Source organism: Lagopus muta, chromosome 1 (assembly GCF_023343835.1).
Source record: "Lagopus muta isolate bLagMut1 chromosome 1, bLagMut1 primary, whole genome shotgun sequence".
NCBI classification, from domain to species: Eukaryota; Metazoa; Chordata; class Aves; order Galliformes; family Phasianidae; genus Lagopus; species Lagopus muta.
Window position 1 is genome coordinate 95,874,148 of NC_064433.1, and position 13,001 is coordinate 95,887,148.

The window sequence follows — 13,001 nt, forward strand, 5'->3', positions numbered from 1 at the left end:
CCTTACTTTTTCCCTTCCTCCACTCAGGGGCAGAACATAATATTAAAACCATAGTAAGCATTTTTTTTTAATTAAAAGAGGTTAAATATATGGGATCAGATAGGCTTTCATCATGCAATTATGAATTGTATGCTGGTTATTTTAAATTTCAACATGCAATTGAAAATTGTACTGTGTGAGCTGGCTCGGGTATCTGCTTTGCATTTGACTGAGTTAATTCACTGCAGGTATTCAGCTTTAAGTGGCGTCTGCTTTAAATATGTGCAGTAATTCAATCAAAGAAATAAGATGGATAGTTTATGTAATCCTTTTCATCTCCAGATTGCTAAGGTTAACCTTAACTATTCCTGAATTATAAATGCGTACAGCAATCCTGAACTAATACGCGCAAAAAAAACTTTTTTGATGGCCTGTTGAAAACCATAGAATAGTTCCTTCTTTCAAAATATAATTGAAGGAACCTACAGGCCCTGTATATCATTTCTTCCACTTATTTGTAATCTTAAACAAAAGTTTGGAGCAACTCATTTAAAACAGTCATGTGTGGTAATATTAAACCCTTCCTCTGAGCCAGGAATGTAGGTAATTTTCAGAATTTTGGATGCACCATCCTTACTGCCCTTTTTGGTGCCAGCAGATTCTGTCACATAAACAGGAACCCAAAGGCAAATATTACAGAACAATAACACTCTGTTGAAGCCTTCACAATTTATAGAGTAATTAAGTACATTTAACAATAAAGAATAATTTATCTTTTAGTTTGTTAGTTCATTCAATGCCATTTGGATGGGTCTGCTTGCTAGCTCCCTTACAGGCAATCTGAATGATCCACTAGGTGACACCCTCAGACTCTTCCTACATTCTGTACAGAAACAAGGAGACAGTGAGTACTGAATAGCTCATGCGTTAAATTCTAAACCAAGTACTGAGATTTCAGGGACAGGTCTGTCTTTGTTCAGTAATATCACAGATAACACTGGTTTTGAAATAAACACTGTGTTGTCTGTATATAAATTACATATTAAGCTGATTAGCATTTTATCATTATCAAAAACAAAGCCATAGAAGAAAAGTTGTACATATTATTTCCTATAATTATAATAATTTTAAAAGACATTTGGGCTGGTGTGCTGAGTAGGCTGAATAGAAAATATGCCTTTAGCATTTCTTACTGGAGGAACAGAAAGAATGTAGCTTTAGTGATTTTTTTTTTTCCACTGGGGATGTGCTATAGCACCTTTCTAACAGAAATAAAAAGCCACATGCACCCTTAATATAAAAAAGTATTGAAGAATAAACATCAATGGAATTTTTCATGTTTATGCCAATGGTGATTTTTTCTTGTATTCCTTTATGTTGATAACAACGCTTTATAAATCCTTTGAAGAAAGGATCTTTTGTCATGTTGTTTTTATACACCTAGAATAATGAGGCTTGAGCATATTTAGAGTCTCTACCCATGAATTCAACATAGCAAATAAAACCTTAAATCTGATTGCTGGTATTCCTAACTCAGTAATAACCATGAGTACTGTTCTAAGTGGTGTATTGACCCAGTGTAGTTCAGTCTGAAGTCTGAATTCACTAATTGTGCAATCAAGTGCAGCATGAAAGAAATAGGAGCTGAAATAGGAGCTGCATATCCAAATTAATATAAATAAAAGACAAATCATCTGAAGGCCTTAACAATCAAATGCAAGAAATTATTTCTTTGTATATCATGTTTAAACAGTGACCATTCAGGTCAAGAAAGAGATATAAATTGACTGAGATGGAAGTCACAACGTTTTTTGTTAAACATATTAATAATCCCAGTTTATTATACAACTGCAGACTTTTGAGAGATTAACTGGGAAAAAAAAATAGAGGAAAAAAAAAGGAAGAGAAAAAGGAAAATACACGTGGAATTACATGAATTACTATGAGTGAAATGAGTTACTGTAGCTAAATGGAAAAACAGCATTGGCTCCCTTTGTGGGATTCCTGAATCTGTAGCCTGATCATACAAAAACAGACCCAAAGCCTTGAACCAGGTACCATTAAAATCTTGAAAAAAAACTGCTGTGAAAATAGAATAATTTGTACAGACATCTTTACAATAATCTAAAGGACAACTAACAACACACTCTTATCTGAACTAGCTCTCTGTGAAAGCTTAATTGTACCATATAAAATAATGTCATACTTGTTGCCAGCCTCAGAATGCTTAGAATGATAAATTTTGTGTGTATATATGCATACATGTGCAGATGTGATTGTATAATGTACACACGCACTCACAGAAGTATTCCTGGCAGCTAGCTCATGGAGATAACTGGAAGGCAATGTGGTAGTTTTAAGACCAGGAAGGTAAGAGTCACTTGAAGTTCAAAGAGGTTTTTGTAGAGAGGGTAAAGTTGGCCCCATATCACAACCAAGACAAGATGTACGTATGATGCCTTTAGAGAAAAGCAAGCTGGGATCTTAAGTAGTTACAAAAATTCAAGTTCTTCTGAGTAATGTGGAATAAATAATCTCTAACAGCACATTCTCTCTTGTGTCAGAGGCAGCTCTGATTTCAGTCACTTTGAGGAAAGAGTGCCATCTGCTGAATCACAATTATCATTTCTAGAGAACCTTAGAGCTTTTCCAGTCAGAGCTCAGTGTCTCAAACACAGGCAGAATATGGAAATTTGTGCACAGGCGTACTGCCCCTCTGCTGCCATTTGTCACATGGCAACAAACTGTAACGGAATATTGTCAGGAAGGCCCAACCTCTACTGCCATATCACCAACGTCTGCCTCTGGCGTTGTGGGCCAACAGAATAATGTAGGAGGCATTACTTTTGGAGCAGCCCTCGTATGTATCTGTGTAAGTTTGAAATATGGATGGGGTTTTGTAACAACATAAATATTAAAGTAAAAATCCAGTCCTTCAACTGTTATATATTCAGTGCTGTAAGAAATTTAAATAAAAATGTTAAATGCTAGAAATTGGAGCTAATATTCCACTGCAGTGAATGCAGTAGATGGGTGTTATTGTACAATCAAATGCATACATTTTATTTTCTAAAGTCTCAGAATTTACCTGTGTTTTTAAAATCCGCTTAAATACATGACTTTGTCAAAAGAAATGTGTTACTTCTCTCTGTGCTTTTTGGGATGAAAATTATCCATTGATAAATTCTAATATGGAATGTAGTTTTACAGATATATACGTATATACATACATCTCAGCATCAAGGACAAGAGGGATGCTCTAATAGCACACGTTTTGTAAGAACATCTGCAGAATTAAAGATGTCAATTACTTATAAGATATTCTAATGAAGTTTTGTAGGCTTACAATTTGAAGAGATTCACTGAACTGTGCAGCTGTTATACATTATTACAATCTAAAAGAATTAAAAAAGATAATTAGACCAGTATATATCCACTCCCATTAATTTTTCTGAAGTAAGAAAACACTGACAGCTAACCATTATGCTGAGGAGTATTTGAGAGAGTATGAATCAGAACAAGTTTTGGAAGCTGTGGTGTACTTTCACTCTGGGTGCCTAATGTACAATGGATTCACAAGTCTCAAAGGATAAAGATTTCCTTACAGCAATATCAACTATCTCGCATCTCTGTTAAAGACAGGGCAGTTGAGGCACAAAACACTTAAAATGCTTTCTTTTACTCTCACCTCATGATCAAGCGCTAAGGCCAGCCAAGCTTCAGAGCTTTAATCCACTCTTGTGGATTACAGCGCTCTGGATCAGGCTGCCCAGAGGACATTATGGAGTCTTCTTTGGAGATATTCAAAACCTGCCCATGTGCTTTCCTGTGTAACCTACCGTAGGGAACCTGCTTTAGCAGGGGGTTGGACTGAATGACCTCCAGGGGCCCTTCCAGCCCCTGCGATTCTGTGATTCTGTATTTAGAATACCACTGTATCTGAAAGAAAATTAACGTCCAGAATACAAGACTTCAGTACAGCATTACCTGCCTGTTTTTTGCATGACCTGAGAAAAAGAGTGCATGGATCTAGATGCTTGTTATTTCACCAGTATAAAGGAAATAGATTTATCTTGAGTAGAGAATTAGTAAACACTTTATTTACCTTTTCTCTACAGCATATATGCTTACAACCAGATATAAAGTAAATGGATTCATTTATGTTGATATTCCATATATACATCATATAAATGAACTTAAATGATTTTTTAAGATTATGTGGAGTATTTACAGCTTCATTTAAATACCTAAAAATGATACAAGTAAATGGATATATGTATACAAGTAAATGGATATATGTATACATCAATTATATGAATATATGCACATTCACAGAATATGTAAACTCCTTGTAGAGTGACCTGCTTGCAGAATCACAGTTTTGCCTTTTTTGAGAGAAGCAATAGATTAAAATATGTAATCCAGCACAAGAAAAGTGAGCCTGTCAAGCATTGATAGTAGTATCACTACAGAAGGAGTAACAGAAGTGCCCTCAGAATTTTATCTGTGGTGGTCTTGTTTTCTTTTTTTTCATCCTGGAGACTAGATAGTCTGGGCACCAAGGCAGTTCTGTCTATAGAGGAACTGGAACAGAGACTTGAAGAGGATATGAGATCCCAGTCATCAGAATTTTTTATAAATGAGGTTAAAATACTTTTGCTGTTGAGAGTCTAAATATCTGACCCTGCCTTGGAACAGGGAGGTGAATTACATGACCTCCTAAGACTTCTTCTCAGCCCTGCATGTGACTCCTGTTTATTTGCTCAAAACAAAACAAAAACGAATTCATCGAAATCTCAGACTTTTCATTAGGGTTCAGGGATTATCCAGGACCTACTCCATGTTCTTGCGGTATGTTTTAATTCTGGAGGTACTATTTAAGTTGTCATTCATAAGGCACAGAATGATTGTGTGATGACAGTGTTTGAGCTGAAGGAAATATTGTTGGTGAGGTACAGCTTGAAGAAATCCCTCTGAAGAGGGGAGGTGCTCACTGTGGAAAGTAGACTAACATAGTTTCAGTGCACTCACAAGAACCTTTTTTGTTGGACTTTTTCTCCTATGCCACAGTGAGGGAGGTAAAACAGGGCAAACTTCATGGCATGCTGTCATGAGTGTGACGTGACTGATGGAGGCTGTGACCGTCAGAATCTGTTTGGCTGATAACAACGCAGGGTGCATATGAATCCTACTACAGGAAATACAGTAAGGTTCTTGCTCTGGAGTTTTATTATCTCGCTGCAAGAAAAGACTCATTTGTAATGGGGTTAATATCTTCAACATGTTTCTTGGAAATTAAATTTATTTTTTACATCTCATTCAGTCCTTGCAACTTAATGAATCAATCCTAGAAATACATGGAGCATTACTGTAAAGCGATGGTACTGCCATATGTTGGGCTTGTCTGATAGCAGACTTTCTTCCAAGCAGCCCTACCCTTTCCACCTACGGCGTTAAGCCTCCTTGCTCCACCACTAACTCTTGTGCCACCAGATAAAGCCCATAGGGGCTACACCACGCTGATCATGGTGTAGGGCAGCTCACAGGCCTCTGTGCAGGACTTGGCCTTGCACTTACTTGCAGAACAGCGATCTGATAAGGCTTATGCCGGATGTTTGGCCTATGCCTGTGGCACAGCCAGGCCTTGTTGCCAAGGATCATTTGACAAGCCACAGCCGCACTGCCCGTTGGGAATACCAGGCCACGCTCTATCTGACTACATAGACCTGTATTTGTTATGCCGCCTGAGAATGCAATTGATAATTATGGCAGGGGACAGGGAAGGGAAATAATCAGGGAAGCCGTGACGGGAAAGCAGGGCTCCTTGGCCCTAAAGGCATTATGTAGCGTGGGGCCACGCTGCCTTGGGATGAGGGTGTGTAACCCTGTAGGATTCCCCAGCAATTGCAAACCACGCTTTCAGTAATCACGAACGAGGCCTCAACAAACTCGAGGCTATTTCAAGCCTTTGGGATCCTGGACGCTTGAAGGGTTTTATACGTTTGCTTCAGTTTGGAGCGGAAGCTGTTCTGCGAACACTGCTGCCCACCCGCCTCAGGCCGCTGTCCCCCGCCCCAAGGCAGCCCGACACCACGCCGAGGCGCTGCCTGGAGCAGCTTACGCCTGCCCGGGGCACCTCGTCCGCCCGCCGCGGGCCGGCACCGCCCCGCGCCGTACCTTCTGCGGGGGCGGGGCGGGCTGCGTGGGGCGGGGCGGGGCGGGGGCTGCCGGGTGCGCTGCGCCGGGTGCGGAGCCGTGTAGGTGCGGCGCCTTCGCGGTGTCCCGCGGTGGCAGCAGAGCTGCGGGGGCCGGGCGGGGAAGCCCAGGGCGGCTCAGCGTGACAGCAGAAAGTTGAGCAGCTTGCTCAGGGGCAGGCGGGCAGTGCTCCTCCTCCTCCCGCCGCCGCCGCACCGAGGGTGGGTGGGGGCGTCCGCCCAGGGAAGTTTTGCTCCTTCTCGCTTCCTTCCTTCTTAACTTGCCCCCCTCTTGTGCCCTTCTCCGGCGCTGGGGAAGGGGCGTGCGTGTGGTTCCCGCGTGCAGGGGGCGGCGGCGATGCTGGGCAGGGCTGGGAGCTGCCGCCGGGGCTCCCCTGCGTGAGTGCGGCCCCCGACGCTCCCGCCCCGCCGCCTTCCCCCGTGATGGGAGCGGGGGCCGCCGCCGCTCCGCCGCCGCGCTCTGCCCGCCTCCAGCCCCGCGCTCAGTGACTCGCGGGAAGGAGGGCAGCGGGAGCCGCTACGTGCGCGTCGCACCCGGAGCTCTTTGTTGTGCGCGTCCCGGGCACCGAACAAAGTCTCGGGCCGGAGGAGCAACTCGTGAGCGGCGGCTGCGGAGAAGCCAGGCTCTTTTGTGTTCTGCCGTCTTTGTGGATGGTCCTGGGAAGTGTCACGGAGGAACGCCCGGGCCGAGAGAGAGCAGAGCGGGGCCGGCGTGCTCCCGCAGCACCCGGGTGTGACAGTGCCGAGCGCCGCGGGATTACGGAGCCTCGGTCGCGTCGAGCCGCTGTGGGATTACAAGTGGGGGCTCTTCTGGCATGAGACTGTCTGCAGGCGCCACCTGAGGACAATGGTCGCGGAGTTTGCTCACTTTTACCTCTGTGGATTACTCTGCCTCGCCTCAGGTAACCGCCGCCGGCGGGAGAGCCGAAGGGCGCGGGACTGCGGCGGGTGGCAACGGGCTGCACCGGACCTTTCCGCGCTTCCCGTCCCGGCTCCGCCGGCGGGGCGCAGGGGCGGCTGGAGCCGGGGGTGGGGACGCGGCGCGTGGGCTGGGGAGGGCCGCTGGGCGCGCCCCGACGGTGGGGGCGGCGGGAAGCGGCTCCCTCCTCCCGCTCGTCCCGCTCGGCCGAGGCTCGGAGCGGGTAGCGGCCGCAGGTATCGCGCCCCTGCCCCGCGGCCGCCGTTACCGTGTGCGAAGGGCCGCCGCTGGGACGGGGTCTGCCTCGCCTCCCTCCTCGGTTAAAGTTTATCCATGTGTGTAAAGTGGAGTGTCAGCGTGATAAATGGGAGAAGGAGAGATGGCTGTGGAGATAGAGAGGATTAATGGTCATTAGTCACTGTTTGAGCGGGGCTTATGTGTGTTGGGGCATCTTATCGTGCCTGTTAGATTAAAGATAGGGCCGTGCTAATAGGGTATTGTTGATAGCAGATTGCGTTCGCCTGCAGATTCTCTCTTTAAGCTCCCTATCAAATTGTGGTGTTGAGGAATGCGATGGAGCAGCGTGTATAATGACTTCAGACCGGGTCCGGGTCCCTTCGCGTCGCGATGAGGCGCTCGGTGCAGCGCTCCGGGTTTTGCGCGTGTCTTAATCCGAATGGAGCGGTCATGGGGGGATCTGGTGCTTGGCTCTTGTTTTCCTTTCTGCGTAAGCTTCCTGTTATTCTTAGGAGACGAGACCTATCTGTCTGCAGTGTGCCTCCACGCTCCCAACAGCTCCTTTTGTCACGTGTTGAAGTGAGCTATGACTAAATACAGCAAAACCTCGCGTTACGCCTAACGTACGAGTCGGTGCCCAAGCTAACCTTAATTGATTTTTATAAGTTCGCTGAGGACCCTTTTGAGTAATTAAAGCTGTGGTAGTGTGAGACACCTGGTCAGTAAATGAATGAATGAAGTTTTTGAAAGCCTTAAGTACACTGCCTGAAGCTTTAAGTCTTAATTATGTCACTGAATGCAATAACTTATGTCTGTTTCTAGATGGTATCATAAATTTAACTATTACTTTTTTGCTGGTAGGTATTAGGTTTACCTCTGTGGCTTTGAGCATGGAAAACTTTGCCTTTCTCTGTCTTTTGAGAGCAGCTCTAACCCTGTTCACTCTAAACTATGTCAATTGTGCCAGCTTTGGCTTGCTCTTCTTGTGGTTTGCGACCCTACACACACACACACACACACACAAAAAAAAAAAAAAAAAAAAAAAGGCACAAGGGTTGAAACTAGAAGATCATTGTGGTCCTTTTCAACCCAGGCCATTCTATGATCCTGTGATTTTATGTTGCCTTTATTTAAAGGAAGAAGCAGCAGGAATGGGCAGTCCTTTTCCCAGCTTGCTCTTGAAGTCTTCTGTACCAATCCTCCCTCATACATGGCCCCAGACACAGTGTACTAACTCCTTTTTGGACTGGGATATTCCTGGTTCTAAGTTAAGCAACAGTTCTTCAGAGATTTTTATTTTTTTTTATTATGTGTCTTTCAAATAAATGCTGAATGTGTTTGTTGTGTTGGTGCTGCTGGCTTTTTGTTGTTTTTTTGTTGTTTTTTTTTTTGCCTTGGGATAAGGACGTTTTCCCTAGTACTGTTGACTCCAGCTGAGTTCTTGGGGACAAAGAAACAAAGGAAAGTCATGAATGTTTGTGGAGGGCACTTTTTTTTTTTTTTTTTTTTTTTTTTTTTAATTTAGCCTTGTAAGTAAAGCCAATAACAAAGACAGAGACGAACACCAGAGGGGACTTTGTTCTTAGTCCCTCACCAGAAGGATTTCTCTTTCTCTAAGTTATGATGTGGTCAAAACAGTTGGTCTTGCCTGGAACAATAGGGATGCTAGAAACCTTAGGCGTGACAAAGTTGAGGGCAGATGGCCTTAATGCAGAAGGAAGGACGGGAGTCACCTATAGCCATTTCTGCATGGATATCCTTTCAGTTCCATTGACAGCTGATCTGCTTGCAGGTTGATTGATCCTTTCCTCCCCTTTCCACTGAAGATTTTCACTTCCCTCACTTGCCCCTCATCTGAGTGAAGGGGTTGTGTGGTCATGCTCTAAAGGGGATGTTGGGATGTTCTGCTAAGAGGTGGGAAATAACTGGCGGATGGGGAGCAGGGAAACCTTTACAATAACAAAAAGATAAGTAGGTTAGTGTTTGTTAAAACAGTAATTGGTAAACCACTTAGTATTTAAAACCCTTAATTCTTACCCTGATGTTGCCTCTGTGAAGCAACTTCTTTCATCTAAGCCTGTGGTTAATGAATGCTGCATAAATTTAAATTTTGAATCATTTTGAACACTGGAATATAGGTGCTTATTCTAACAATGTAATTTCAGTGCTGCTTTGCATAAAGGTGAGAAGAAAATTACTTTAAGTGGTACTTCTCTGGTGTCCTTGTTTTCTTGAGTATTTACCTGCCTTCCTGCCCCTCTTCCTTCTTTCCTTTACAGTCCGTTGAATTCTCATCTCTCCTTCCTCTCCCCAAAAAAAGAAGAAAAAAAAATAAATCAGATTGGTGTGTTTGGGAAAAGTTTTCAGTAATCTGCAGAGTGATGTGCAGAACACTTCTGCTGGGAATGGGAATGTCAAAGTTCTTTTTATTCCGCATGCACATTTGCTGCTCTAGCAGTTTGTAAGGCTAAGTACATCACAGCTGATCTCTTCAGAGAATTTTTTTTATATTTTTACATAACGTTTCACTGCATAGCTGGTTCCCACCTGCTCAATGTGTTTTCCACCTTCCCAGTCTGCGATATCCCATACCAATTACTGTACTTCAAACAGGATTGGTAAACTTGATAAAGGGATTTTACACTGGGTGAAATAGGGCCTCTTACAGAGCTGAGGTATGGTTTCCATTGATAGTTCTAGCCAGTGGAGGGCAAAATTGTCTCTCATTCCTTTCTGAGAGAGTCATCTTCCAGTGATTAGTAGTGTAAGAGTGTCTATGGAGTGTCCCTGAGGTCCTTTCCAGTTGGCTGATCTACCTATTGGATTAAATAGATAAGCAATTTCTCTGGCACATCTAAGATTGTTCTTAAAGAGGGAAGTTTCCCTTCTGCAATGAGAGCAATCTGTAGCCTTCATGAAGTGGTGGTATTAAAGTATCTTGGGAAAAGTTTATGTACTTTTGCCATAATCTCTGTATGAAAATTGTAATTGGATGGATAATAATTGAAGTAATAAAATTGGTTTATAAAAAATAGTGCCAGCGGAGGTGACCTGCTGCTATTGCTGCTGCTCACATCTACTGGTTGGTCTCCCCAAGCATTCAGCAACCACTGATGAATGTCACTGCTTCCACATGGAGGAATTCAGTGGCGCATCTTTGCTTCATCCATGCTTCCATGTCAGCCCCTGTTCTGCCAGACTGCCCCTCTGTGCCATCTGTCCCATGGCAACAACATGTAATGGAATATCTGTGGGAAGGTTCAACCTCTATTGTTATGACGATATGGCACCGACATCTATCTCTGACTTCATGGGCAATGTCATGAAATGAGAAGCATTACTTTCAGAGTAACCTTCATTTAAAAAATAAAGAATTTAAAAAATACAATACACAGTAATTCAAAGGTTTCTGAATGTCTAAGTGCATGACCTGTAACCAAGTAATCCTTGAAAGCATTAAAGAAACCTGTGTTTTTACACCTACTCCTAATGCACTGTGTGCTGTTTTAAGTAGTTCTACTGTAAGAATGTTTAAGAAGGATAGCTGCTTGCAGTTTGAAAAGCTGGCCGAACTTGCAGTATGCTTAAGGAGTTCAGACTGTAAAAGAAATAGCCGTGTACTGTTATTAATTCCTTACTTGTGTTGGCACTTTCTCCAACTATCCAGGTGTTTGACTGATTGCTGCTCATCTGTGACAGTACTGATGTGCTATGTTGAGAACAAAACTTCCCCCTTTTTAAAAAAATGCATCAGTATTATTTCTGTTATGTTTCAACTAGAGTTGCTCTTTTCATTCAAATTAGTGATTAATTTGGATACCTATTTAGAAAAGGAAAACATCTAAACTGACTTTTTTACTTGCTGCAGTGTTGCCAGATGTTTTCTTGCTTCTGCACCACGTAGTCCTCTACCAGTGTCCTAGATTAACATAGCATGAGGGCATCAGCTGTAAAGCTTGGGGTTTTAAACTTTGCAGGACTGCTATGTACAATCTGTAATAATGAGAAAACATTAAAGTCTTATGGGGTGTACTTCAGAAGCTGCTATTCAGTCTGTGGGCTAAAGGTTCTTTCTGCAAAGACAGTTACAGTTACACTTATTACCAGAAATTAGCAGCACCTAGGAAACAGTACTGTTTAATTTCAAATAGTGACGTGTGGTATCCATGCCAAATGATGTGTTGATGTAAAATGCTCTCAAAGTGATTGCTGCAGAGGTTCTGTGGGGGATCAAAACCAGTCTTCATAAGAGGTACAGGTTAAAAATGATCTTTTGAGTCACTTAACACTAAGAAGTCTGCTGCTGTACATGGGAAGAGTCTATTCTCTCTCTCTCAAGGAATACTGCTTCTGGTTTGGCTCTTAATTTTCTTAAATAACTGAGAGTTCTGTTTCACAATCCTAAACAGGTCTAATATTATGTCTCATTAGAGTATGGTTTTGTCTCATTAAAAAAATATACTGGAGTTAGCAAGTCCCATCATTTGTGCAGCTTCTAAAATTTATTTCTTATTTATTACCATCATCTTTAAATGTCCTGTATGAATAACGGCCACCTGAACTTTGACCATGGAAGCTATTTCAAAATCTTTTTCACAGAAACATAGAATGAATGGCCTGGGTTGCAAAGGACCTCAAAGATCACCTAGTTTCAACCCCCCTGCTATGTGCAAGGTCACCAACCACTAGACCGGGCAGCCCAGAGCCACATCCAGTCTGGCCTTAAATGCCTCCAGTTTTGAAGTATTTCTCTTTCATACTGAAGATTATCCTAGTCAGTGTGTTGAATCTCTTGTGTGTGAGTATTTGTACAACAAGGAGCGTGGCTTTTCTTTGTTAATCGTTGTTAATATTTTGAGGTTATTCTGCGGTCAGGAAGTTAGTAAAAACCTTGCTCTTTCTAAGCAAAATAAAAGGCACTCAATAATTTTATATGCTGAGGTCCTGACACATTTTATTTGTATATTCAGCTCTATAACCTCGTTGGGTGGTGATAACCTTCCTTAACTTTTCACCAGAGTGCCTCTTCATAAATTGTAGAGTAAATAGTGAAATAGCTTAAGTAGTGACTAAGGTGTATTATGAGTACAATAAATTGTGTAAACAAGAGAAATAAGAATGTTTTCCTGCTGTTGACTAGAAGCGTGAACAAGAGGTCAGGTGAGTTGCAATATCTAAAAAAGTGAAGAGGTACTTCAGTTGGGCTGTTCTTCACACCTCCCTTAGTATGAGGACAAAAGTAGGCAATCTTAATATTAGAATGTAGTGGTATCTTCCATGCATAGATGAATGCCTCTTGGCTGAAAATTGCATCAGCCTTAAGTCAGTGTTTAATTGGTGTGGATAGAAGGGCATATTATGTGAAGAAAGAGAATATTTTATGAGAACAGCTATTTTCATCTGCTGGGCTGTTGATGGTAGCCAGCCTACATTAAAATCTCAAAATTGAGACTCCGTACTACGGAAAATCAGAACAGGTAGAACTGAGGAGAGGCTAGGAGCCTAGTACTGAATTACAGACTTTCAGTCAAATGTGCAAGGTTCTATTTTTCTGCTGTTGTATTCTATTTTCTTTTTCCGTGTTAATTGTCACAATACTGAAAGACTTGGGTCATGAACTGTAAATTACTGTTCCATGAAAATGATGATAA

General features: G+C 42.6%; 1 protein-coding gene across 11 annotated transcripts in view; it reads left to right on the plus strand.

Moving 5' to 3' along the window:
* The window catches only part of ROBO1 (roundabout guidance receptor 1), a 694,688-nt gene that overhangs the window by 382,921 nt on the left and 298,766 nt on the right, over window positions 1–13,001 (plus strand). Inside the window, exon 1 of one of the 11 annotated variants that reach the window (XM_048933866.1) lies at window positions 6,231–7,096. The exons of the other annotated variants lie outside the window; for them this stretch is intronic. Coding sequence (XP_048789823.1) covers window positions 7,042–7,096 — 55 coding nt within the window. The 5' untranslated portion in view covers window positions 6,231–7,041. Of the gene's footprint in view, window positions 1–6,230; window positions 7,097–13,001 lie in introns of those variants that run through there. 11 annotated transcript variants of the gene reach the window in all.